The sequence below is a fragment of the Rhamphochromis sp. 'chilingali' genome, assembly GCF_963969265.1.
Source record: "Rhamphochromis sp. 'chilingali' genome assembly, chromosome: 15".
NCBI lineage: Eukaryota > Metazoa > Chordata > Actinopteri > Cichliformes > Cichlidae > Rhamphochromis > Rhamphochromis sp. 'chilingali'.
In genome coordinates this window covers 21495145-21520162 of record NC_137942.1, presented here as the reverse complement: position 1 = coordinate 21520162, position 25018 = coordinate 21495145, and the positions used below count along the sequence as shown (strand labels likewise).

Here is a 25018-nt window from a genome sequence, read left to right as displayed (position 1 = left end):
TAAAATCGTTATCACGCGAGATTTCCGGTCTTCTTCTCCAGGCGGTAGATACGCGCAAGCAGCTTTCTTGACTCTCGCCATGCAGTTCATTTTTGTTAAATTATATTCATGTATACATGTTGAGGTTGCTGCTGGTGACCCACCGTGAGCAGGTGAGACTTTGAGGAGCTTTTAATGAGACCTCAATATGTGGAAGTTTTAATTGTGCGCGTGTGCTAGCTGTTAGCTGCTCTTTATCCGGGTGAACACGTGCAGTGAGTCCACGCAGTCGAGGACTCAGAAAGTGGTAGAATGAGCGTTTCGTTTAAGTAAGGAAACATGCATCATGTTTACTGGCACGTAGAATAGAAGCACGATAAGTTTGATTATTTACGTTTTTGACGAACCATGTTATGTTGCTTGTGTCACGTTACAGCCAATCACTGATTTAACTTCTTATACAGGTTTGGATGATGCAGAGGGATTCATTTGTCTGCCTGCAACAGGGCGAAGTTTCATTTCCTGATTAAAGGTAAAACTGGTTAACAGTTGTATGCATTTGTGTCAGTGCAGTACACATGATGAACTTGTTATCCCTGTCCGAGAGAACAAAACCTTGTGGAAAGCCATGGTATCTGAGCTGCTGTGTTTATTTGTGAAACCCACATGCTGCTGATGGATCCTCACTGATGACGTGTGTTTTTTGCAGATTCGTGGCTCATCTGTTCTCCTTTCCACTGAGTGCCTAAGGAAGGAACCACAGTCAAAAGGTTTGTATTGCACTGGATCTTGTGATCTCTGTTGCCACTTTTTCAGTGATGAAAACTGCTGCATAGGAAGTGCCGTCTGATGCGATAACTGACGATAGAAAGCTGTTCTGAGAATCTGCAAAGCTCTTTGCTTTCAGCTTGTGTGATCTGAGCACTCGGTCATCCACGTGTTGTTTCCTGGTACAGGTGCTGTAGCAGCAGAAGAAAGAATGAAGATTTTCTGGGCTTGAAGACAGCAGGTCCTGAGCAGGTAAATCATGCAAGAGTTGTGATTTTTAAAGTCAAGCCAGTGATGATACAAGTTATCCCTGTCTGAACTCAAGTGTGGAGTCATGGTAACCTGAGGCTTGACTGCTGATGTTTTTATAGCAAAGTTTTTCTTGAATATTGTATTGATCATGTTGTAATTTAGTGTTACGGTCTTATTTATTATTTTATTTTCTAACTTGCAGATTGAGCTGCTGTGGAAGGACGGAATACCAACCTCAAGTGTGATGCCAGAGGAGACTATTAAATTCAGTATTTGTCTTTATGAAAGATGAAAACCATGTTGGATCAGAAACGTGTTTTTTAATAAAACTACGAGTTATAAAATTGAAGTAGAGAAAGTAACGTGATTCCATATGTGCTGGGAGGAAAGCTCAGCATGTGTTGGTCAATCTGTGCTGAAAGATCTGTAAGATTTCTTTTTCAGATTTTCTAGAAAGAACTGCTCCTCTTGTAGGTATTCACGGTCCTGTTGGGGGCAGAAAAACAAAATCCAGTCAGTCAAAAATCTGAACACTTGAATTCTTGACAAATGATTTCAAGCATTGCTGGCCAAATAGTGATTGTATTAAAAAGCTGTGTGCACTGTGATGCCTCATGTTGACTGAGTTTCCAAAGTGCAATAAAAGCCTGTACTGGATCATAACACTTGTGTTTATCTGACGTCATTTCTTTTGGATTGTTTGCTGTGGTTCCATTTTTCCCACCAACAGTTTAGCAACAGTTACCAAAATAAAAGATATGAACAAACCTCAATGCAATGAATAACTGAAGACTTGTTATTAAAATCTTAAATAGACTGTACTGGTTTATATATTCTTTCAGTTTGTCTAGGATAAATTTAAAACTAAATGGATTAATAGGTTTCTTAAATGTGAAAATTGCTGTCTTTGCTACTGAGGCCTGTACTGTCCTGGTGACTTCCAGGGTTCTATTGGTCAGATGCTCAATGCCACCCTTTCCATGTGAAACCCTGGGTTGATAACCAGCTTTGCATGACTATTTATCCCAATTGCACATGTTGGGGTAAGGGGACCCAGATAATGGAGAGATACGCTGAACAGTCCCACTTTTTTTGAAGGTTTCTTAATTTTAGGTCAGTAAATTGATAAATATGGAAATAGGAAAGCATTGGGCTGGTTTTAACCTTCCAAACGTCGCTGCCCATTCTGATTTTGTTTGGCCAGAGCAGACGTTTGTGTTCAAAAGAGTGGTAAACAGACTGGTTTTCTACTCTACCTGAGCCCCAAGGGTACTTTGTCATGCTGCCTGGAGCAGTCAGGGATCAAACCAACAACCTTCCAATTAAAAGACAACCTGCTCTACCCTGCTGAGCCACAGCCACCCCAAGGAACATTAAAAATGTAAGTATAGCACGCTGCTGTACAGAAATAAACAGAGGCCATGAAGTCTATGATGTGCAATTTCTTTGGGCAGGTTTTGGGCCAATTACTCAGTCACACACATTGGCTGCTACTTCTGCACAGAGGTGAATGTGGAATTGGAGCCAGGGTGGTGGGAAGAAGATGTGTTTGGCTTCACTGAAATAGACTTCATCCAAAAACATCCACAAACAATCAGACCTGTGTCTTAATTTAGGATCAAATAAGGGTAAAAATTTCACATGTAAGGAAAAATAGAGCATGTGAGCTGCTGTTTGTCAATTCTGTTTTAGTGATATTTGACATTTGCAACTAAAAATGTGCTCACCTTTTCTGCAGTATATCTCCACAGAGCCAGATTGGCCTGAAGTGCCATAGACTGAGAGCTGGTAAATGAAACTGGAGGAGGAACATTTAGGGTTGCAGGCAGCTCTGAAACTGAGTCTGTAGGGACAGTAACAAAGGCCAATTAGAGATCACAGAAAATGTGTTACTTTAAGCTAGTAGAGAAGACCAACATTCAGCCTCACCTGGTAAAACGGGGGCAATAATTTGTGGTAGAGGTGTAAGAGGAGGGTTTTGCCCCAGCCTCTGTGTATCCTTATGCAGGTGACTTAATCGTATTTGCTCCTGTAACAACAAGTGTTAAGATAACCACCACATTCATTCATTTATGTGCTTCATAAAGTGACACACATACCTTTAAAATCCGTTGCTCCTGTTGCCTCAGGTGCTCTGTTTGGGTGTGAATATTTCTCAGTCGCGCCTCGTGCTCCGCCTCCAATCGTTTCGCCTCCTGCAACGCTCGTTCCCCCTCCTCATACTTCTCTGCCGCGAGCTGTGAAGAACACGGTGTAGGGAAAATATGAACACACGCTGGACAAAAAACATGTCCAACACACTACACACAGGGATCGGTGTAGTGTGAAATTACCTTGCTGAATGCCTCGACCTCCTGGGCTCGTGTTTTGAGTCTCAGGGCCGTGCTGCTTAGTCTTTCTTTCTCTCTGTCCAGCTCTTCTCTAAGTTCTTCCAGAGCCTCTCGCTCCCGTGCCACAGCAAGTTCCTTCTGTTTCAGCTCGGCCGTGCGAAGCTTCAAGTCAGCTTGCTCCTACAAAAGGTTTTTACATTTTTTGTGCCTTTTCACGACTTGTGTGGGCTAAAGAGCTGACCTAAGCTCAAGCTCACCTGTGCCAGACTTATGATGGAGCCCTCCCTCTTCTCCAACAGACTGCTGACCTCACGCTCAGCCCTCTCATGCCTCTGCTTCTCCTGGGCGTGGAAGAGTGCCCACTCGGCCGCCAGCTTCCTCCTCTCATCCGCGCAGTGCTGCATCACTGACTTCTGCTCCTCCAGTAACGCGCTCTGAAAACACAGAAAAGGCCAAAGAAGCAAGTGGCGGTCAAGCTGCGCCAAGTTGGTGCAAAACACCTGCGCTGCTGCTGCAGATGTTCGTTGGCCTCACCTTGGCTCTCTCCAGCTCCTCTCGCTCCACGCTGATCTGCGTGGTGAGGACACACCGCTCTTCCTCCAGGCTTCTTTGGGTCGACTCGGCTTTGGCCTGCTCTGCTGTCATCTTCCAGCGCTCCTAAAGCACGCAAAATTAAATGGCATCTTCAGTCTTTAATGAGAAGAAGGTCAGTTTATATTATAGGTGGTTTTTTAGCTGTTTTCCTCACACTTATAAAATATAGCTTAAAAATGAATAAGTAGGATGCTCTGAGCATCTTAGAGAACCTGCCAAAGGACAGAAGACCACTGTTTATGACTGTGGTTGCATGTTTTTTGTCAACATCGTACATCAAAATGAGCTTTGGGCTTTATTTCTTCAGCATTAAAAGCAGGTTTTTTTGGATGTGAGGCTTCTGGCAGTTCGGAGATCAGCTCAGTGCGGTTGGGAAGCACGTCTGGTGCATACTTTCTGTCTGTGTGAGGCTCTGCAGACGCAGGACGACCATCTTCTGTCTTTTTGTTCTTCTCAGTCTGCGCAGCTACTTCTAATGTTATGATTTCAATTAAACATGAACCACGCTTTTGTTCGTTCGCCCATGTTTAGTCTTACTGGTTCATCAAGCGCTCGGCCATAATTCTACAAATTCCAAATACTTAGTTGACTCTTGATGTGAGGTAAAAATGATACTGCAATATTTCTTAATATGCAAAGAGAATGTTTAGAAATCTAAAGTATGACATTTTTCGTTGATGCACTACTGCAGCAGGTCCTGGTGTATGATCTTGGTCTGTTACTGTCATTTCTCATAATCACCTTCTCAAGCTGTCTCTGCTGCTCTTTAAGCTGAGTGTCCATCCTGGAAATAATGTCCTTCAGGTACGCTTTCTCCTCTGCCATGGCTTTCTGCTGCTGGGCCAGATGACCCTGCATTGCTAAAACGCACACACACGCGCACACACACACACGCACACACACACAGAATGACATTAAGCCATCGTGTTCTCGGACAATCTGCATCTTGACCCATTTTGTACAAAGTACACACGCGTGTGTGTGTGTGTAAAATACTTCGAAGCTGCTCGTCTCTGTGCCGTGCCTCCTGCTCCAGGCCGTGAGCGGTGTGTTCGTGCGTGCTCTCCACCCGAGAGGAAAGCTCTCCAAGCCGTGAGGAGAACTGCTCCATCCTTTCAATCACCCCTGCCACGGACCTGGACAAAGGCGGTGGAATTAAAACTTTTTATACACGAAAAGCTTGCTACATGTATCAGCACTGGCGCTGATATCGTGCACAAAAGAAAAAGAAGCAAAAACATTAAATATGTGACTGTCAATTAGACTTTTTGGGAATTTTCTTACCTGGTCTGAGATGTTGCGCTTGTAACAGCATCGATCTCTTCTTCCTTTAGCCTCTTCAGCCTGTGGATCTGATCCTCATAGTCTCTCTTCATCTCCAAGATAGATTTTCTGAGCAGCAATGCAACAAATATACACTAAACCATAAAGTCATCTATTTGCGATAAAAAACTAAATATTTGGAGACTTATTGAGTTATTTCACTGAGTTATCTGGATAATTTAGTTGAGTAAATCCCAAAACCCAAACCAATTTCAATAAAGCAAAGAAGGCTGGTTTTCTTTTCTTTCTTTCCTATGGTGTTGTCTTTTGAAACTACAACTTCACAGCCAGTAAATTTGTCGCTAACTGTAGAAAATTTGTTCTTGCTTTCATTTCATAGTCAACCTGCTGCCATAAAACAGGTTTTCCTACGTTTACCTCTGAAGGTCTCTGAGTCTCTCCACCTCACAGTCTCTTTCCTGCTGGGCCTGGGCCATTTTCCGCTGGTACTGAGCCTGAAGCTCTGAGCGTTCCTTCTCAGCCGCTCGCGTTACCGTTGCCAGGCGTTCCATCAGGTCTTCGCACTCATGTCGCGCTTGAGTCTCCCGCTGGGCAACCGAATCCTCGAGCAGTTTCACACGACCTCTGAAAATACACAGAGAGACTTGGGTTACAGACACATGTATGTAGAAGACTTCCACAGTTTCATGTGCTAAACTGAATTGATAAATTGATGTGGTCTAGGAATGGACTACTTGTGTGCGTTCTCCAGGAGCTCCATATCCTGTTTGTGCCGCTGCTGCATGCTCTCCAGTATCATTTGGCTTTGGTCTCGCTCCAGCTGCAAAGTCTTGACCTGAATGATGACACGATAAACTTTAAAGATAAAAAAAAATAAAAATAAAAATAAAAAATACAGTAACAATGCTCCCCCCATCACACCTCACATCCTTCTTGTCACCACATGAGGACATACCTGTCCCTCCAACTGGATGACGCGGGCCTGTAAAGCTTGATAGTCTGCAGGTTGTTCTTTTTCTTTAAGTCGCCGCAGGAGTCCCGCATCAACCACACCGCCTAGGCCCAGCAACTGAGTCTGCATCAGCTTTGAAAAAAAGTAGCCAAATTAAAAACAAACCAAAGGATGAATCTGGTGATTACATCCATTAGTAGGTCTTTGGAAGTGAGGAGGTCCTTACCTGGTTTTGGAGAAGCAGCTGCTGCAGACTGTCGGCTGAAAATGATGCCTGTTCCAAAGAAGAAAGCATTAAAAACGACAACAAGAAAAACTCAGAGACTACAAACCTGTCTTTGGGTGGTATTTACTTCAAAGGGAACGGTGTTGTAGTTCCTCTGCGCTCATTTTGTTTTCTTTGTTCTTTTTAAACGTACTTAAAGAGGTTTGCACTTGTTTTTACTGCTCTACAAACTGCAGGCGTTTGTTATGTAGGCGTAGGTAATGGATAATAGGTATTGATTTGCAGTTAACTGGACATGAATAATTTGAGATTATGACGTAAAGGTCAACAGTGACTTATTTTAAATCTTTATACAGCATTTTCTATATGCTGACAATACACACTGCACTTTTAGGAATCATAGATTCTAAGTTATAAGACTTTTTCTCCATTTTTTCGTGTTCACAGACAGGCAGAAGGACAAGTACACGCAGAAGCAGTGCCAAAAACATCACCTCCTTGGTGGAGGTAAAACATATCTATTACAATTATGTCAGCCTTGATGCATGAAGGTAACAGTACCTGTTGTGGGAAAGCAGCTGATGTGTTTAGCGTTGCATTTTGCTGCGGATCTGCAGGAAAAAAAAAAAAAACATGAGTAACAACCACACCGAGGCGTTACATCTGATATTAAGGCACTGGAGAGAAATCTGATGGTATTTTAGTGAACTGAGTCGTTTCCCTGAGATTACCTACACCACATTGTGCCGGGCAGTGCAGCAGACAGGGGGCTGGGCAAAGGCAGTTGTTGCAAGGTTTCATTTGAAGCCTGAGTGGGCTCTGTTAGCACCTTGGATCTTGTACTGGATGGGAAGTGGTGGGGTTTGGACTGAAGCTGAGGCTGGCTAATGCTAACAGCAGAGGCTAACAAGGGATCAGTATCGCTAGCAGAGTAAACTGAATGATAAGGCGAACTAAGAGCTGATGGATGGAGTGGGTTTGGTGGGGATGATGCTAAGGTGGAGGGGAGGTAACACTCGCCTGTGGGTGTATACTCGTTAACTACAGAAGGAGAGAGTATGAGAAAAGGAAGACACGGTTTAGAAAAAAATATGAGCTCATGACTTATTTCTATTTTAAAATGATGTGATACAAGGTAGGATTAGGTATTAGATGGCTTTTTTAAGTATACGGGAAGCAGCCTAATGATTAACATTAACTAGTATGATTGTGTGAGAGGAGTGGTCAAAAGGGTTTCTGCTGTAAATGTGCAAATTGGGCAAATTTGCTGGCAATCTGAATCAGTGACTTTAATAAGATGGAAGGATAGCTACCATGATTAGACCTTTCTTCTCTGACAGGCGTGGAATGAGCAGCAGGACCGAGGCGTCCGGGAAAAGTGTCACTACATAAAATATAAGGAACATTTTTTTTTAAAAAGGGCCAAAACGTTAACATGGATTTAATGGACTTACACAACAAACCCCTTACCTCGTTTCTTTGATTGAAGGAAGCGTGTCTTCTCTGCTTTTGGGAGTTTGTGACGTTACTTGTTTACTAAAAATGAGATCAGGTTATCAATCATTACTGAGAACATGCTCTTTCTGTCTCTGTAGCATTTCTGTTATTGTCTTCAAATTGCACCGTACCTAACACTGAAGTCAGTGAAAGACTCTTCCTGCTTGGATGGTTTTGCCTCTGTGTTTAACGCGGACAGAGCTTTCCTCCTGCTCAGTGCCCCAGCTAACCAGTCATCCTCATCATCCCCTTCTTTCCTCTGGGTCTTAGAAACCTCAGGCTTGGCCTGTTTAATGGTATTGTCAGCGGGGGCTGAGCTCTCTTCTGGTGTTTTTGCAACAGATGTGGAATGGCTACCAGTGAATGAGGGCTTTCTTTCCAGTAAAGGAGACGAGGGGCTCTTTGAAGCCTCTGCTGGATTCTTTGTCTTATCGATGCCCTCCTCTAGATAGACCGGCTCATCTTCTGTCTTGAGGCCCAGCCAGTCAGCTGAGTTGCGTTGTCGAGAAGATGTGGGAGTGGTGGGCTTTGGCTTCTTTTCTGGCGTAGACACACTCATGTCCTCAGTAGAAAATCTGGTCGTAAGAAAAAAAAGATTACTTCTGTCCTGCTGAAAGCTGTAGGCATGAAGCAAACTGTAAATAACAAAACCTGGGCACACCTGACAGACTGTCTACGAGACTGACGCCCTTCAGAAGTGGATCCCAGTGTGGGCTGATAGGATCCAAATGTGAGGTCATCATCTAAACGAGGCTCTGATAGTTGGGAAAACGATTAGCTACTTCATTTTTTTAAGATAGTATTTAATTACAGCCAAGTTAAGGACAAAACTATGGTGCTCTATCACCTCTCCCAGCAGACGTCTTCTCCTGTTGCGGCTTTTCTTGAGACTGAAGCTCGTCCTTCCTCTCGCCCGTTGGTGGTCGCTCCAGAAGACGCGGTGACGTGAAACTCTCCAGAATCTCATCAATTCTGGTACGAGGTCTCTGAGGGGCGTCGGCTCTGAGAGCAACAGGGAACAGAGGTGACGCACAAAAGCAGCTAGGCTAACAAACCAGACTGAGGCTAGTAAAGTCTGTAAAGTCAGAGTTTGGTTATGTTTTTAGCTGCAGCCCAAAGCAATACCACAGTAATTATTCATCATTTGAGTGCTATAAATAAGGACAACAACGAGAGTGAGAGGGGAAAAAAAAAAGTGAAAACAGAGTTGTTACCTTTCCTTGGGAGACCAAAGCGGTGTCTCTTTTTTCTTGGGATTGTTTTTATTGCTGTCAAATCCGAGTGTATCCATTAGGTCATCCTTATCATCCTCAAACGTGAGCTCGCCTTTCTTTGTTGCCTTAGCTGATCAACAAAGAATAAAACACAAGCCTTCAGCATTTGGCAATTATTTAAAAAAAGAAAGGAAACTAAAGGATCCTGGTAAGTTTAAGGCTTACTCGTTTCATTCTTTAGAATGGGAGATGCTGAAGGAGATGGCACAGATTTTTCAGGTTTGGAGAAGCTAGATTTCAAGTCAGGCTTTGAGTCACCTGGAAGCAAATCATCCAGGGGGTCGTCTAGATCTGCAAAAAATAAGAGTCTTTATATTATGAATAATGGATTTGGGCCCCAGAGTGTAAAAGGGCAATAAAACACTTAAATACTTACTTTATTATTATTATTTTTATCTGCTATACCAATACAATAACTTGAAACTGTACTTTGTTGAACTGGATTCATTAACTGACACATTTCCCAGTTGTGAAACATACACTTAGTGGCCACTTTGTTAGGCACACGTTTCAATTGCTCATTAACACACATATTTAATCAGCCAATCACATGGCAGTGCATTGAGGTAGGCAGATGTTGTCAAGATGGCCTGCTGAAGTTCAAACTTTGTATCCGAATGGGAAAGAAAGCTGATTTAAGTGACTTTGAATCTAGAGTAGTTAATGCTAGAGATCAGATGAGAGCACACGGATTACTTTGAGCTGATAAGAAGGCAACACTAACTCAAATAACTTGAAAAACCCAGTTTTGCAGAAAGCATCTCTGAGTGAACCTGTCAAACCTTGAAGCACATGGGCTACAGCAGAAGACAATACTGGGTGTGATTTCGGTCAGCTAAGAACAGGAAATTGAGGCTACAGTTCACACGAACTCACAGTCAACCTGAGTAATATTTCTGATCATGTCCATTTACCATTTATTGAACAAAATACAAATATAAATAGTCTGTTGTGAAAAAAGTAAGTGTACACAAGCTAGATCAAACAGAATCTAGTTTTTTCTTTGCAGAAATCAGTTGTTTTAGGTGTTTTGCATGTCTGTCAACAATCTCTGACGATTGCTCACTCAAAGTTTTTGAACATTGTTGAGCAAAATCTCTTTAATTGTAATTTGTTCTATGCTTTAGTTCATAGTCACCGTCAAAAACAACATTTTACTTCTGACGACACCACAAACTTCAGTGGCAGAGAGAATTAAAGAGAGCAGATGAACTTGTGACATTAAGTTTGGATATATGAGCTTTATCCATAGGCACAAGTTCAAATTATTATTTATACTTGCCCCTTTACATGTATAGATATAATATTGGAATAACTGAAGGGCAATTCCATCTGCTAGTTGGATCATTGTTCTTGGGTGTCAGCGTATGCAAATCTAATTCCTTCCGTATACTTCCAGATTTGTTGATTCGATTTGGAATAGCAAACATTTTACAGTGTACACCTCCACTGTTAAATACTACCCACAAGCACCCACTGATGTGACTTAACTGCAAGTACAGGACTAAACACGTATCAACCACACTAATGTACCTTTAGCGTAAGAAGTCTGAGCAACACCTTCATCCTCACCACCACTGTCTGAGTTAAAGCAACATTTTGAGAGAAACAAAGCAAAGCTGCAAGTCAACAACACATCTGCACCATGTTCATTTATACAAAGCTCAGTCAAGGAAGCGGATGTCACGAAAGGGAGGGGGGAGACTCGCTTACCAGAGAAGGTGAACTTCTTATAACTCCGCGCTGAGGATAAAGGTGCAGAGTTCGGCTTCTTCCCCTCTTTGGTGGGTTCATCTGAGGGAAGCAAAGGCAGACAAAAGCCTTTTTCTGATCGCTGCTATTAATGTAAAACTTCAAAGCTGGTAATAATGTGGAGCTAATAATGAGAAAGTAATTTATGCGAGAACACTCTGCACTGAATTACCTGCTCCCTCTGGTTTTGCATTACTCTCGAGCACAGCAGAGTCTTTCTTTGGTCCTTCGCTAACAAGTGGCTTTGTTTGCGCGGGAGCCGAACTGGGCTTCTTCTTTGATGCAAAGAGGTCAGCGTCCATGTCGTCCATGTCCTGCACGAGGACAGAGAGGAAAAGTGAAACGTGCAGTGTGAACTTTATCTTTGCCGCCGCAACCTCAATTAATGACCCACCTTCATGCTCTTGAGTATGTCGCTGGGATCAGCCGCTGACACATCCGAGTCCTTGGACAAAAGAAAATATAAAAAGACAAAATAAACACAAAAGGAAAAAAAAACGGGGTGAATATGACCCAGTTTGCATATTATCCTACATACCTCAGTGTCCGCACCATCCATTTTTATCTCCTGTGCTAGCGTGCTGAAGATATAATCAGTAGCAGATGAGCAGGAAAAGAAAACAGAACATGAAGAGGAGTAATAATTTACAGCTGGCACATTGCAATTCACAAATCTTCCTTCTAACTTACCTATACATAGGTCCATCGTGTGATGCTTTCGTCCTTACTGGCTGCTCTAGTTGGAAAATTAATTCAAGAAAATATTATGACACACTTTAACATAAAGATAGACACTAATTCTGATAAAACAGCACAACTGCGCTCACTTACTGTCATCATCAAGCAAGCTGTCAAGCAAATCATCCCTGAATGAACCTTAGAAAAGCAACAGAGGTATACAGTCAACTTCAGCAAGGTGCAGGAGAGGCATACTACTGCTGCTGCCTATATCTGTATTTGTCGTGGTACGACATCTCATGATCCAATGATTTTGGATCAGCAGGACAGACACACACTGGGTTATATTTTAATGTAGAAATAGGCTTTTATCATTTTACAGTCAATGTTTTGCTGAGGTACAATCACGAGGGACAAGGATGTAATTGTGTGCCAGATACAACATACTTTAATATAAAGTGGACCAGACCAGTGAAACTCCCCTAACTGTCACTGTACAAAAGTTTATCTTTTCTGCCATTTAATTGTCTATATATTACTTAATTACTTTGGTGTAGTATGAATGACCATGGGAGAGGTCTTTATCAAGCTGTAAATCAGTTAAAAGTCTAATTTTATGCCGTGCTTTAGATTGTTCAAAGCCACCCAGCGGGTCAGTGTTGTACCAAAAGAGATTCATCATTTTTAAACTCTTGTAAATGACTTGTTGTCTGTCAAACATATCTTTCATGATTGCTATCAAGTCGTTTGGAGCCACAAACAACATTCCTGTCACAAGGTAGAAGCTGCAATCAGTTTTGGGCAAACTAACTTATATAGAAGCCTTTATTTATCCAGCTAAGTCTCACTGACATTAAAAGTGTCTTTTTAAAGAGTAATCTGGCCAAGAAAGGAGCAGAAATTGCAACAAATACAAAATAATAGTTATATAAAGACACTGCGTTTTTATTTATTTTATATACATAACCCCTTAATAAATCATGTTAGCTACACTCAATATAAGCAAATACATTACACATTAAAACAAATACACAGAAACATCGGAAATCACTACTTGGTACAAGACCGTTTAAACTTTTTTGTCGAATTGATTCTGGGCCCCAGGCCTTATTTTTGATACTCCTGAAAGTTTATTTAAAAAAAATTAAAAATTAAAAAAAAGAAGGAAAGTTAGTAGGATTCAAATAGCACAAGTTTAACTTACTTTTCGAGGCTTTCCCCTTCGGCTTTGTAGCCTGAAAATAGCAGTGAAAATAAGTTTATTAATTTAGCAGATAATCATGAAAAAAGTGAATGATAATGAAATGATCCTCGAAGATTATGAAACCCCGTTACATCGTCAATGAATAAATACAAAAAAAATGTCAAGGGAGAGCACAGTTTGACTTACCATGTTCAATCTGTGCTGGTGGGTTTACAGTGTAAGGGTAGTCATCAAGCTAACAGTGCAACAGAACCGAGCAGAATACATTTTTACTGCCATTTTTTATTTATTTATCATTTCATCGTCACTGTTAGCAGCTCTGGGTTTAAGAGCAGCATAAAATGAACACACATAGCGCCTCCTGTCTCTATTGGCAACCGCTCAGCTACTCTAGCTAGCATTTGTCAAGAACATAACACGACTGGAGCCTTTCGTCTTAATTACTGTGGTTTAAATAGTCACGTATTCATACAGCTCGTTGTGTTTAGCGTTTAGCATCTTAAAGTTGGCCAGCAGACTAACGGTAAAAAAAACAAAAACAAATCGCACCGCCCCCACACAACCCATTTCCACAGAGGGTTGCACCTTAGCTACACTGCAAACAAAAGCTAACTAGTGTTCCAGCGCTAGGCTTGTGATTAGCATTAAATGTAGCTACATACAAAATAAGCAGTAAACCACCAGCTTCGGTGTTTGGGCCACTCAGTGCTGGAGTAGCGGGTGCCACAACCGTGCCGACCGGCAAAACATACGTTTCCTGTTTACTGTTTGAGGTGCATTATGGGTAGAGTAGTTTCAAGGAAGCCTTCGGGGAAAGGCGTTTGAAAAAAGGCTTTTGATTTGTGCTGTCTGAAAACACTAAAGTTAGTCGTTTTGAACATGAGCTGGTATTTTTAACCAAAGTGCTTGGGCCTGCTTAGTGAGGTCTGCCAAAGTGGTTTACCAGCAGGTGGCATCAAAGCTTAGAAAATGACTCAAGGCAAATCAGAGCTGAGTAATATTTTAAAATCAGTTTACTAATACTATTAATATTCTAAAGCCTTTTCTGTTCTCAGAAACAGCTTGCAAATTGACTAGAAGAGTACCTTTAACCTAAACTTGAAATTTTATAAAAGTCATTATAAAAAAAATGAAAAAAAGGGTACACAGCAAATTCTGGTCTTTGGAATAAACTCTCAGGGAGTTCAGATTAACTACATTTGAGTGTACATGCGTGACCATCGAATGAACTCTAGTGCAGAGTTAGAGTAACTCTTTTCCGGGAGTTGATTTTTCAACTCTTTATAGGAGTTAAAACTAAACTCTCACGGAGTGAAATTTCTACTACCATATAGAGTAAAATTTAACTCATAACTAGAGTTAAGTTTGATATTAACTCTTTTGTAGTGTTACTCATCAATTGAAAAAGGTTTTAGGTTTTTGGTGCAAATTACTACAAAAACACAATAGTGATTATTATGAATGTATGGATTTTATTTATCAAAAATAACATATTCAAATATGAATGCTGCATGGATTAACATACATTCTGTGTAACAGTACTGTAATAGCATAATATCCACCATTATTGGCAGCTAAACAGTTGAGGTCAGAAAGGCCTAACATTGGGCGAAAAGAAAAAAAAAAACAGAATTAAAGGAAAAAAATGACTACAGAATAAGCACTTCTTGTAATGCAGTGTTAACGTGAGGAAGACTCTGTAAAGTCTCCATCAAGCCAACAAATTAAGTAATGCAACTCTCTCACAGAACATAAAATTGTGAATCACACCCATATGACATTTGGGCATCAAAACATTTGAAATGTCTTACTTTCTCCCTTTCTAGGACCAGTATCTTCTTAAAAATGGTTTCATTTACCTGAAAAGCAGGACACTGATCATGGAAACACGTTTCATGGTTAACATGCATAACAAAAACAGAGAGAGAGCGAGAGAGAGAGAGCAAGTCTTATTACACACTACAGTTGCAGAGCAAACTACATGAAATACTATATTAAATTATTTTTCTCTAATCTGTTTTATCTTCGTGTTTAAGCTTTTTCAAGTAATGGCAACTAAAGAGTCAAGTATAAGTCAATTAAGTACTGTATCTACATTTCTTTCATGTATGCTGTCCAATAGAGGCTGAACCATTTGAAGTCCGGCATCACTTGTGTCACTGCTCTGACTGCTGGTGGTTGAGACAGACAATGTATCTGTTAGACTTGGAGAGGAGGGCTCTTCCACATGTTGCTTCAGGACAGTCAAATCTGAGGGTGACAAATAAAAATATTAGAATACAAGGTATATACAATCAAAAACACAACACAACAAAGATACCATTTATGCACACAGGGCCAGTAAATTGCACGGTTTGATTAAATTATACTTTCTCCCAGGAGAACAGATGGTTATTTTGTATTTTATTATGGTAATATACAATTTACATACCACAAGGTGTGAGTGTCACATAGTGTGTTAGGTCTGAGCAGTCACGCAGCTTCTTGGATGATTGTGTTTCCAGGATGTCTGAAATGCATGTGATAAATCCAACTTACTGTTGAGCCATGAAAACAGCATTTTGTGATTGTTACCACAGGATATTAGACAAATTAAAAATGTTTATTTAAGAGTAACTGTACAAATCAAATCCTTCAAAATCTATCAGAGCATATATTTACTTACCTTCAGCTGTATAGATGACAAAACACACCTCTTTGACTGCTGCAAGTTCAGGAAAGATATCCTCATCCACCTCTATACCCTGCTCATCCGTGACTTTCAGTGCTGCATTTTCTGGTATGAGAAACTTCTGCTGCACTGAAGTAAAATCATCACTTAGTTAATAACAACATTATCATTTCTTCTTTAATGACTTAGTACAAACCATAACTTACCTGCTCTCACAAAATCTGTGAAGCTGACTTCTTCCAATTTTGCATATTTCTTTGTCTCTCTGTGTTTTACTTTTATCAACATCTTGGCCACCTACGGAAAAAAATACCTTTACTACTATGAAACACAACACAAGAAGAAGAGGTTGTTTATGGTAACTCTATGTAAACTGTGTATAACTTAATCAACGAACACTGTCTTACATTGAGTTAGCCTGTCCACACTAAATATTGCTTAAAATCTATTTAGCTAGGCTGGTTTAGCAGACAATGTGACTGCATGTTTGCTGTGTCCTTGTCTTTACAGTTCTGGAGACAGGGTTGTGTGCATGTCTCAGTGTGCAGCAGGACTAACTAACTGATGTTAATGGTACCTCAACATCTCATCAGTGCAGGCTGCACCTCTCTTTGGTTAAATACGGCCATTACCATGAGTCTAAACAGAATATTACTGTAGTTAGCTAACGTTAAATTAAACGTTGGTGTTAAAATTAAGAAATAGAAATAAACGTTTTCATTGACAACGTGAAATGTGTATCTTAAAATACAGTAAGATAAGTAAGTTAGCTAACTTTTGACTAGCATTAGCCTAGCTGCTATCTCCAAATCAGCATAACATACAGAAAACACATGTAGTGCTAGTTAGTTAACTTTATATTTTACTTGTGCATCCATGTAACTGAATATATATATATAAATAACATCACTACACTCACAGAAAATTCCAGAGTAAATAAAGTATTTTTACCTCCTACATGTCGGAGTCCAAGAAAGAAACACAGATAGGCGCTGTAACGGTCGACAGACAAACAACACCAGCAATGTGTTGAATTAGACTCCTTAGCACCCAGTGAATGAACACCTAAATATTACACCGCTTTAGAGTACTCCCCAACACTGACTGTAGTATAAGGTGAAAAATAAACTCCCGGAATGTAACTCTTGCGCACTTTTATGCCTAACTCCAGAATATTTAACTCCAGTGATTTGCTGTGAATCATCTTTAAAAGTTTACAAGTAGATTTTTAAAAGCCTTTTAAACTGAGTTTTTGTGCCTTTCTGATGGCAAAGGGAAGTTTGTCCCACAGTGTTGAAGCTATACATGCATATGTGCTCATACATAATACTAATTTTCATGTAGGGTGGAACAGAGGTGCAGTGGTTAGCGCTGGGTTCGAATTCAGTCCGCCTCTCTCCCTCCCATGAGCTCTGAAATGGATAAATAAAAGACAATGGCTGAATGTGAGCTTTATGTCTTAATGACATTTTCCAATATTGATCTAATGTTTAACATTTACTTGAACTGTAAAGTTTATTTTCTGTGATGATTTGTGTGGACTGTGTTTGAAGGTGCAGGAGGACTGTCGTCTTACAGTAAGCACATTCCTCAAAGCCATCATTCATCGTGTTACAGAGTTACATACAACTAGACCTGATTTTGTTTCCTATTCATTGTAGTATCAAAACAGTTTTAGCGCATGAGGTCTGTACATGCTCGATATTGTTTCATTTTTGCTGAATTGGTGAGTCAGACAGAAGCTGTTAACAGACAGGTTTCCTTCCTCTGCTGGCAAATGTGGACAGGCCTCATTTTGACTCTGCAGTTTTGTCGAGACTGTCGGACTAATGCACACAAGTGATAATCTATGGCAATTTGCCTTTGATAAAGTAAATATCAAATAACAAGTGTGCAAATAACAATTTATTTATTTTCCAAATTATCTGCTGTGCATATCATGTGATCGGTATACTTTACAGGAGTGCTTTGTTTACTGTAATGTCAGCTGACATTTTAAATGTTGATAGAAGGCAAAAAAAAAAAGCACTTTGACCGAGTGGAAAATAAATACTTGTATGATATGAAAACCATTTTAATAAATCACCTAAGTATGAAACAGTTATTATTAGTGCATATGACAGAGAAGCCTCCCTGATGTTCAGTGGCACACAGCAGAGCATAAATGCCTTTTAATGCTATATTTAGTTGCTGGTGTTCCTCTGGGAGAACAGCATAAAGCTTTAATGTTTACATGCCACATACAGTGCAACATATGACGTAAACTCAATACTTCAGAAGAAATGAGGCCACTTGTGAAATGCTGAGATGCATCCTGCCAAAGGTCTAGCCCTCTGCGTGCAACAATTTAACACAAACCATATGGAAAAGAAGCAGGAAAAAAATGTATGTGTCATGCTATGATTTACCCATGAAAGTGTTACATTTGCAGTCTTCTCCTGGAGAAAACCCCCCACAAGAACTGACTGCAAATAAAGTAAAAAATCAGTTTAATTAAAATATGTGAAAGGATTAATTTCCTGAGAAAATCACAAGCAGCAGTCTAGGGGGTGAAAAATAATGCCAACGCAGAAGTGCTGAGCACAGCATTTCCTTGGTTGAGCCAATAGAGCCTGACTCCAAAAGTGAGTCGATCTGCAGATACACCATGTTAAAATGCTCAGTTTTACCACCGATATAAATATGTTTACAGCCTTTTGCAAAAACCATTTGGGCCACTGTAGCTAAGTTCTGTATTCATGACATGTGAATTTTGCTCTAATGTTCCCATTAAAATTCTGCTAAGGCTTGAAGTTATGCAAAACATGGGAGCATGGATGGTTGGTCTTGATCAGCATTCAGTTGCACTAAAATATAATGGAGTTTGTTGTTCAGTTTTTCTCGTTAAAACATTTTGTTTTAGGCCTAGTTTTCCAATAGCCAAAATTAGCATGTCAATGGACTTTGCTCACCAAGTTAGCTAGCCCTGAGTGGTGTTAGCTGTTTTCAGGCCTCCAAACAGGCGTCCATCTTTTATGTAATCTACGGTTAACCATAGTGTGAGATGAGACTATTTACAGTAAAAGATGTAAGTAGTCATACTGGTTAGTGAACTCCATATGAAGCCTAAAGTTTAGCAGCTCATGAAGGAGGGGTGGCAGTGACAATAAAACCGAGGACAGTGTACGCCCTTCAGCTAACAAAGTCAATTACAACTGGTAGCATTTTAATAATAATGTTAAAACAGTGAACTTCATGTTTTATTCAGCATGACTTTAAACTTCTAATTGAACCCATAAAGTTATCAGTAAAATGTTTACGTCGGTGGCCGAGTGAGAGAGCTGAGGACTTCTAACAGCTCTGTAACAATAGAGTAAAAACAGGACACCAACCTTCTTGTGAAAAAGGAAAAAAAAAAACTGGGGTTGCCTGGTAAGGACATTGAATTCTTTCACATTCAGCAATTGATTGCATGTAGTTCGAGCATGCAACACCTTCAACCTCTGAGTGACTACTTTTGATCAGGAGGCGATTGAACAGGTTGCCTGGTGAGAGGCGACCTGTCTCCAAGCAATCATGCTCCAAACCACACAGACTGTAATTACAAATTGGTAAAAGTTTGCAAATAATTGCCTTGCAATCAGTCTGTGCCAGTCTGTTCCAATGAGTACAACTCATCTGTCATGTGGGTGGTTATTAGCTGGTTGGACATAGCTGATTATGCTCAAATATAGTGAGCACCTATGCTATTTTGCAGTTAAATTGCCAGTCCTGGAGTAACTACCTCCCACTTTCTCGTGGAATTTGTAAATTTTCAGTTTCAAATTGAAGAAAATTTTGCTGAACTCTGAACGTTAATCGTTAAATTGAATTTCTGTGTATGTAATTCCACAGATTTATCACAGCTGATCACAAACAGATTGAACGTAACTGCTAACTTGACCCCATTCAGTGACAAACTGTTTTATTGCCGTCTTATTCCTGTTAGTTAGTTTAAAGTTGGCAGCTGACTGCAAGTGGTCACAGGAACATAACCAGAAGTCTTTTTGCAACCACTGTAGTCGCCCCCTGCTGGCCACTAGAAAGAATGCAGCTTTAAGGCAATGGATTCCAAGGCAATGGCCTTGGATTCACTTCTCTGGTCTAGAAGCTACTTGCACCTAGGGTTGCCAACCGTCCCTTAAAATACGGAATCGTCCCGTATTTCGAAACAAAAGTACACGTCCCGTATTGAGCTAATAAGGGACGCACTTTGTCCCGTAATACAGTGAGAATCAAAAGTAGTCTATAAATGTTTATGGAATTAACGCTTTGTTTGAAAACATAATTCCCAGCCCCTCACCTGCTTTGTGACCAATGAGCTGACAGCACACTTATGACAATTCGAGTATGACAATTCAGATTACCGCTCATCTCATTGGTCGAGGAAAGGTCGCTTACGGAGAAAATACCGGAAGACAACAGATGACCACAACAAGAAGCATGGCCAACAGGGAAACAAACGCCGTCACTGCGGTGCAAGTCTCGGACGACAGTACACCTAAAGCTGGGCAGACACTGTGCGATTTTTTCAGTCACGTTATTCAGCTCCTGCTCAAACTGCACGATTGACTCGCAGGGGTTAGAAGTTGGTAGGTCACGATGCAGGTCTCACACTATACCGCCCGATGCTCTGATGCGACCTGAGTGCTCACACTGTGCGTCCATAAAATTAAGGTTATAACAGAAAATCTGTCGCTCGCTCTCTGTCTCTCACTCACACAGACACACCACCACCATCAACTTTGCTAAATTGCTAATGAAAAACATGATCAGGCAGCTGTGATTTAGCAGCGATGTAGATCCAACTATTTTCACGGTTGTTGTGGTCGTGATAATTTTGTGAGGCCACATCGAAAAGGCTCGGATGAGCTTTTCAAAGTTCTACAAGTTGTGCCTCCATCGCTTGTGTCCAGATCACACGCTGCACAGCCGTGCTGCTCCATCTTTTTCACGGCGTTTACGTGTTTGCGCGCGAGCAGTGTGAGCGGCTCACGAGCGATTGATGATCGGGAGCTGGTCGTGAGGTGTTAATCACTTCTCGTTACCCCACGTATACTACACGATGAAGGCCAAAATCGGTCCGATCACTCAAAAATCGGCTCAAAATGGGCCAAAAATCGCACAGTGTGAGCCCAGCATTAGAGCAGCAATGTTTGTTCCCCTCAGAGAAAGGGAAGAATGGGAAAAGGAAAACACCTGGCTGGAAAAAGTTAATATGGGCATGTGCAGTGAATATCAGCGCTATGTGGCCAGAAGTGTGATAATATAATTTATTTTGTGTAATAAACAACTGCAAGGATGGATGATTACAACAAATAGATGACTAATACATAAAAGTAATACACAGATGAATAATGATGATGAGTTAAGATGCGTAATCATGGGAACAAGCGGGTTTACAAACAGGAGCAGCTGATTAGCATTAGAAAAGCTGAAATAATACCTCAGCTGAAGCCAATTGTACTAAATGCACTAAATGTGCACTGTTACAAGAATATTTTTCTTTCTATTGTTTTCTATTATTTTAAGTTAAGCAGGACAGAGTTCTTTTAAAGAAAGATTTACTTATATTCTCAAAAGTTAAGCATGACAGGCTTCTGTTTAAGAAAGAGACCTGTTTTATGTGTTAATGTTGTCATTTTGAGCTAAAAATAAATGGCTAAATGATCATTTGTTTCACATGTGTTCATATCACAAAGAATACACATCTACTTAAATCAAATTCAAGTCAAAGGGTTAAAAAAAATAATTTCACACACAAAAAAAGAGCTAGAAAATTCACCACACTGGGAAGGGTGAAGACAACTGGGTCGCCCGGCCCTGGCCACGAGGTGTCCCTTATTTATTTTTCAGGGAGTTGGCAACCCTACTTGCACCATGTGTGAATGAAACATACATTTCGCGAGATTTAAAATGTAATATTGTTGGAGGGTATGAAAATGTTTTGTTCTATTGTTTTTCCTTATGGAAAATAATTTTATATGTCAAAGCAAAACATCAGACAATCAGAGAAGAACATTGTGGCATTTTATTGTGTGGAGGCACATTTTTGTTACTTTAAACCCTGGAAATCTGATCAAATTCACAAGCTAAAGATACATTTTGACTCTAAAGCAGACAGCAGTAGTAGCAATGTTGTAAATTCAGCCTTTGTCCAGTTTCATCTTCCAAGCTGAAACATACCCATGTTCACTCATTTGCTGTTTCCTCTTCAGTAAAACGAACATCTGTTGGACAGATAGGGGGGAGGCATGATCAAAACAAGCCTCATTGTTTTTGTAGCCCTCTATTTTATTTTATTTTTTTCACTCCCGGTGGGAGCCTTACTGTGAGCTGCCAAATGCAGATGAATTAGAATCAGATCACTGAGAGAATACAAAGAAGATTACATGAAGTCTGTCCTGTAGTGTTGACATCAAGAGGCCACTGAAAAAAAGAAGCACAAAATAAATTAAGACTTGTTTTCTGGCTTATTCAACTTAAGATTTAACAAATGACATCTGCAGGGGAGGATGAGCAAGCAATTGGGAAAAAAAATGTAAATATTAAATGCAAAGTCATGAATGATGTGGGAAAACAGCTGTCTCCAGAAGATGATTCATGAAGCTAACATGCTGTGGTTCATTATGGAGGTCAACTACTTTATTAAGTTCCTCTACACCGGCATTTAACAGTGCGGTTCCAGGAAGGTGATGTATTTATACTACCCCTCCAAAGAGATGATGGATTGCTGTTCTGCCCATGAATCATTTAGCGTAGTAACAGTGAGTCCTCAAAAGCCAAATGTGAGGCAGGCATCTCTGTTCTTCGTGCATCTTTCGAAGGTTTACAAAAGTTACGAAACCTCCTTCAGTTTCATCACTACAGCACAGCGTTTGCAGGTGTTCTAGAGATGACAGAGGATCTGGCAGATCTTTCAATCTATGTTTAAAATATCGCGTCTGGAATGTCAGAAATGTTGGAATGTTTTCTTTTTTTTCTTCTTTTTTATTGCAGAATTGATTTATCAGTGGGGTTCTTCCTTCCTCTATCATAACAGACTGAACAGCCCAAATCCAGCACACGTTAGACTAGATCGACTCAGGAATGTGTCAGAATGCACGTAAGTTATGACTTCTCTCATTATCTCCTGTGATAAAGCTAACCGAGGGTGCGTGCCTCAGTTCACTCCTGTTGGAAATGATCCTATAATGATTTTGAAACGCGTGACATCACTGCAAATTTTAAAGAGAGTTTATTTATAGGCAATAATTTACTGCAATCAAATGCTACACGGTGTATCTGACACACATAAGCAAACTAAATTAAAATAAACTAAAGTGGGAAGAGGTTTTCCACTCACAATTCCGGTTTGCAATGGCTAATGACATTCTAAGTAATGGCTGGAAGTTCAGAAAAAAACGCCAATGACATTTCAGACTTTGTCCATCTGCACTGGAGAGGAAAACAATTCCTCCACTTATGCAATTGGAACTGTAAACACTGCGAACACACAGTTTGGTGCTGAAATGCTGTTAGTTGCAAAGTCATGAATGGCATTGGCCAATAATGATTTAGAAGGAATAGTCATCCTGACTCAGCTAAATCCAATTGCCCTCATAAAAGCGCTCTCCTAAGGTGGCCTGTGACCTACATGAAACCTCCATCCTGCAGTGGGGCACAGGTTTACTATTTTATGTAGCGATCTTTCACATTCGCATTTAACACTGCGGTTCCAGGAAGGCAATGTATTTATAATAACCCTCTAAAGAGATGGTGCATTGTTTCTTCTGCTTCTGAATCATTTAGTGTTAGCAGTGTAGCAGTGAGTACTTAAAAGCCAAATGTGGGGCAGGCGTCTTGGCTCTTTATGCATCTGTGCCTCTCCAACATGCTCCACTGCTCCACTTTCTCCACTTGTCTGAAGCCCCTTTGTAAACCTCTCCTCTCTCTCTCGCTCTCTCTCTCTCTCTCTCTCTCTCACACACACACACACACACACACACACACACACACACACACACACACACACACACACACACACACACACACACACACACACACATTCAAAAAAGATCAGGATTTTGAAAACTTCCTTGAAAATCCTGATCGTTTTTGAATGATTCCTCATTAAAAACAGTGTTTTAATGAGCACTGGAGGTTTGCTGCGATTTAACAACCTGTAAACAGAGAACATTTTTCAAGGCTGCAATAACAACACCCAGTGGACGTTATCTCATGTCAGGCCAGTAGAAGGATGACATGCATGTTTGACAGTTTCAACAGCATTTAACAACCTGGGCTGTAAGTTGAATTACGGGAATTGTAAATCCTAAAACTTTGGAACCTGGCCAGCGCTAAGCACTAAAGAAGCCATCGGATCTTGTTGTCTGCCGCTTTTTAATCTGTCGCTCGCATGTTCTCGAATTTGAAGAAAAGGTGTTGCATTTTCTCAGTATGCTTCCCTTCAGGTCATTTGTTTGCGTTTTCTTACCCAGTCATTTCTCTGTTTCTGTTGCTCCGTTGCTCTTCATGTATGGCACGTCTTCCTCAAACTCCTCTCTCTGCCTGTGGGAGGTGATACATAACAAGAGCACAATGTACACTTTTATCATGATAAAATCTTGAGATCTGGATGATGGAAAATGTGCGCACAGTTTTTCCTGTTTCATTTATTTCTGTTTGCTTTTTTCAGTCTTAATAGTGAGCTAGATGCTGCCATGCTCCATGGTGCTGTAGCCGTTGGCGTTGTTTGCTATTGCAGTGTGAGTGGGTAAGCAGGGCCAGGGGCCTGAGATGATTGCACTTAAAGTCAATTAGTAGCCATAAACTCAAGAGCACTGATATTTTTTTCCTCCTCCATTCATGTCTCCATTAAAAAAAGCTGGAATACACTGTCGTTACATAGCCAGCCACTTAATCCACCACGCTGTTGCTCGAAGCAAGCCCTAAAATAATCACATGGCTGATTTCGAATCAATGAAAACCAGTCTCTCACGCTGTTCCCCTCATATGAAACAGATATGGCTTTTATGTGCTAAAAGTATAGTTTTTGTGTCAATTATTTAATGAGCTATTTAATGTGTTTCTCCAATGGCTCAAAGTAAATTTCCTCTTTATTCTTTCAGGCATTTGCTAAAGCAAATACTGACATGAGGGGGTTAAATGCAAAAATAAAACAAGATTTCTAGATGTGAAAATTCAAATGGGGGTTTATAAAGTTAGACTCACGGTTTGATTTTGTTGGAGAACCTCTGTCGTAGGATGAGAGCAATGGTGGTGAGGACCATCATAGTCGTACACATGGCTCTACCCCAAGGATCTCCTGCCTTGGGAACGCTGGTGGTTCAGAGCACTGAACCGTCTTCCGCCATTGAAAGGCTTGAATGGTAAAAGGCAGAGTTTGTGGTGTAACAATCTGACTATTCCTGCCTTGGCGCTCACACATGATTGGGGAGATTACCATGGAGGATTAGCTAGGATCAAGGAGGGGGGGTTAGATCTCGCTGGCAGGACTACGAGGTAAACAGAGCATGCTGTGAGTTGCTGTTCTAAAA

At 40.6% G+C, this 25018-nt stretch overlaps 2 protein-coding genes and 2 long non-coding RNA genes across 9 annotated transcripts; 1 reads left to right on the top strand and 3 right to left on the bottom strand.

The window, feature by feature from the left end:
- Nucleotides 1–3: 3 nt before the first annotated feature.
- On the top strand, nucleotides 4–1662 carry LOC308411068. 2 transcript variants are annotated; one of them, XR_013974332.1, is made up of 5 exons: nucleotides 4–152; nucleotides 444–511; nucleotides 689–749; nucleotides 936–999; nucleotides 1202–1662. It is a non-coding gene; the product is annotated as an uncharacterized lncRNA (long non-coding RNA). The 2 variants fall into 2 exon arrangements; XR_013974333.1 differs by having other exon boundaries at nucleotides 20–308.
- On the bottom strand, nucleotides 1305–13543 carry fbf1 (Fas binding factor 1). Of its 3 annotated transcripts, none has more exons than XM_080904788.1 (31): nucleotides 12977–13543; nucleotides 12791–12821; nucleotides 11740–11784; nucleotides 11599–11644; nucleotides 11447–11489; nucleotides 11303–11353; nucleotides 11081–11222; nucleotides 10870–10950; nucleotides 10690–10737; nucleotides 9322–9447; nucleotides 9097–9226; nucleotides 8730–8884; nucleotides 8544–8637; nucleotides 8014–8457; nucleotides 7856–7921; nucleotides 7699–7769; nucleotides 6947–6996; nucleotides 6386–6433; nucleotides 6163–6291; nucleotides 5942–6042; nucleotides 5625–5831; nucleotides 5208–5315; nucleotides 4920–5059; nucleotides 4665–4783; nucleotides 3864–3986; nucleotides 3587–3763; nucleotides 3333–3509; nucleotides 3099–3236; nucleotides 2929–3028; nucleotides 2727–2842; nucleotides 1305–1485 (listed from the first exon to the last, which is right to left on the bottom strand). In XM_080904788.1, the coding sequence occupies exons 1-31, from the start codon at nucleotides 12977–12979 to the stop codon at nucleotides 1405–1407; spliced, it is 3390 nt and encodes a 1129-aa protein (XP_080760914.1). In that variant the 5' UTR covers nucleotides 12980–13543; the 3' UTR covers nucleotides 1305–1404. The 3 variants fall into 3 exon arrangements, with proteins under 3 accessions (XP_080760914.1, XP_080760916.1, XP_080760915.1); XM_080904790.1 differs by having other exon boundaries at nucleotides 11599–11639; XM_080904789.1 differs by lacking the exon at nucleotides 10690–10737.
- A 699-nt stretch (nucleotides 13544–14242) lies between these two features.
- On the bottom strand, nucleotides 14243–16672 carry LOC308411544 (uncharacterized protein). Of its 2 annotated transcripts, none has more exons than XM_080905481.1 (5): nucleotides 16413–16672; nucleotides 15668–15758; nucleotides 15456–15590; nucleotides 15222–15299; nucleotides 14243–15040 (listed from the first exon to the last, which is right to left on the bottom strand). In XM_080905481.1, the coding sequence occupies exons 2-5, from the start codon at nucleotides 15747–15749 to the stop codon at nucleotides 14865–14867; spliced, it is 471 nt and encodes a 156-aa protein (XP_080761607.1). In that variant the 5' UTR covers nucleotides 15750–15758; nucleotides 16413–16672; the 3' UTR covers nucleotides 14243–14864. The 2 variants fall into 2 exon arrangements, with proteins under 2 accessions (XP_080761607.1, XP_080761608.1); XM_080905482.1 differs by lacking the exon at nucleotides 16413–16672 and adding an exon at nucleotides 15869–16291.
- A 4815-nt stretch (nucleotides 16673–21487) lies between these two features.
- Nucleotides 21488–25006, bottom strand: LOC308411744. Of its 2 annotated transcripts, XR_013974450.1 has the most exons (4): nucleotides 24693–25006; nucleotides 23956–24029; nucleotides 21872–21908; nucleotides 21488–21709 (listed from the first exon to the last, which is right to left on the bottom strand). It is a non-coding gene; the product is annotated as an uncharacterized lncRNA (long non-coding RNA). The 2 variants fall into 2 exon arrangements; XR_013974451.1 differs by having other exon boundaries at nucleotides 21488–21908; nucleotides 24693–25005.
- Between the last annotated feature and the right edge of the window lie 12 nt (nucleotides 25007–25018).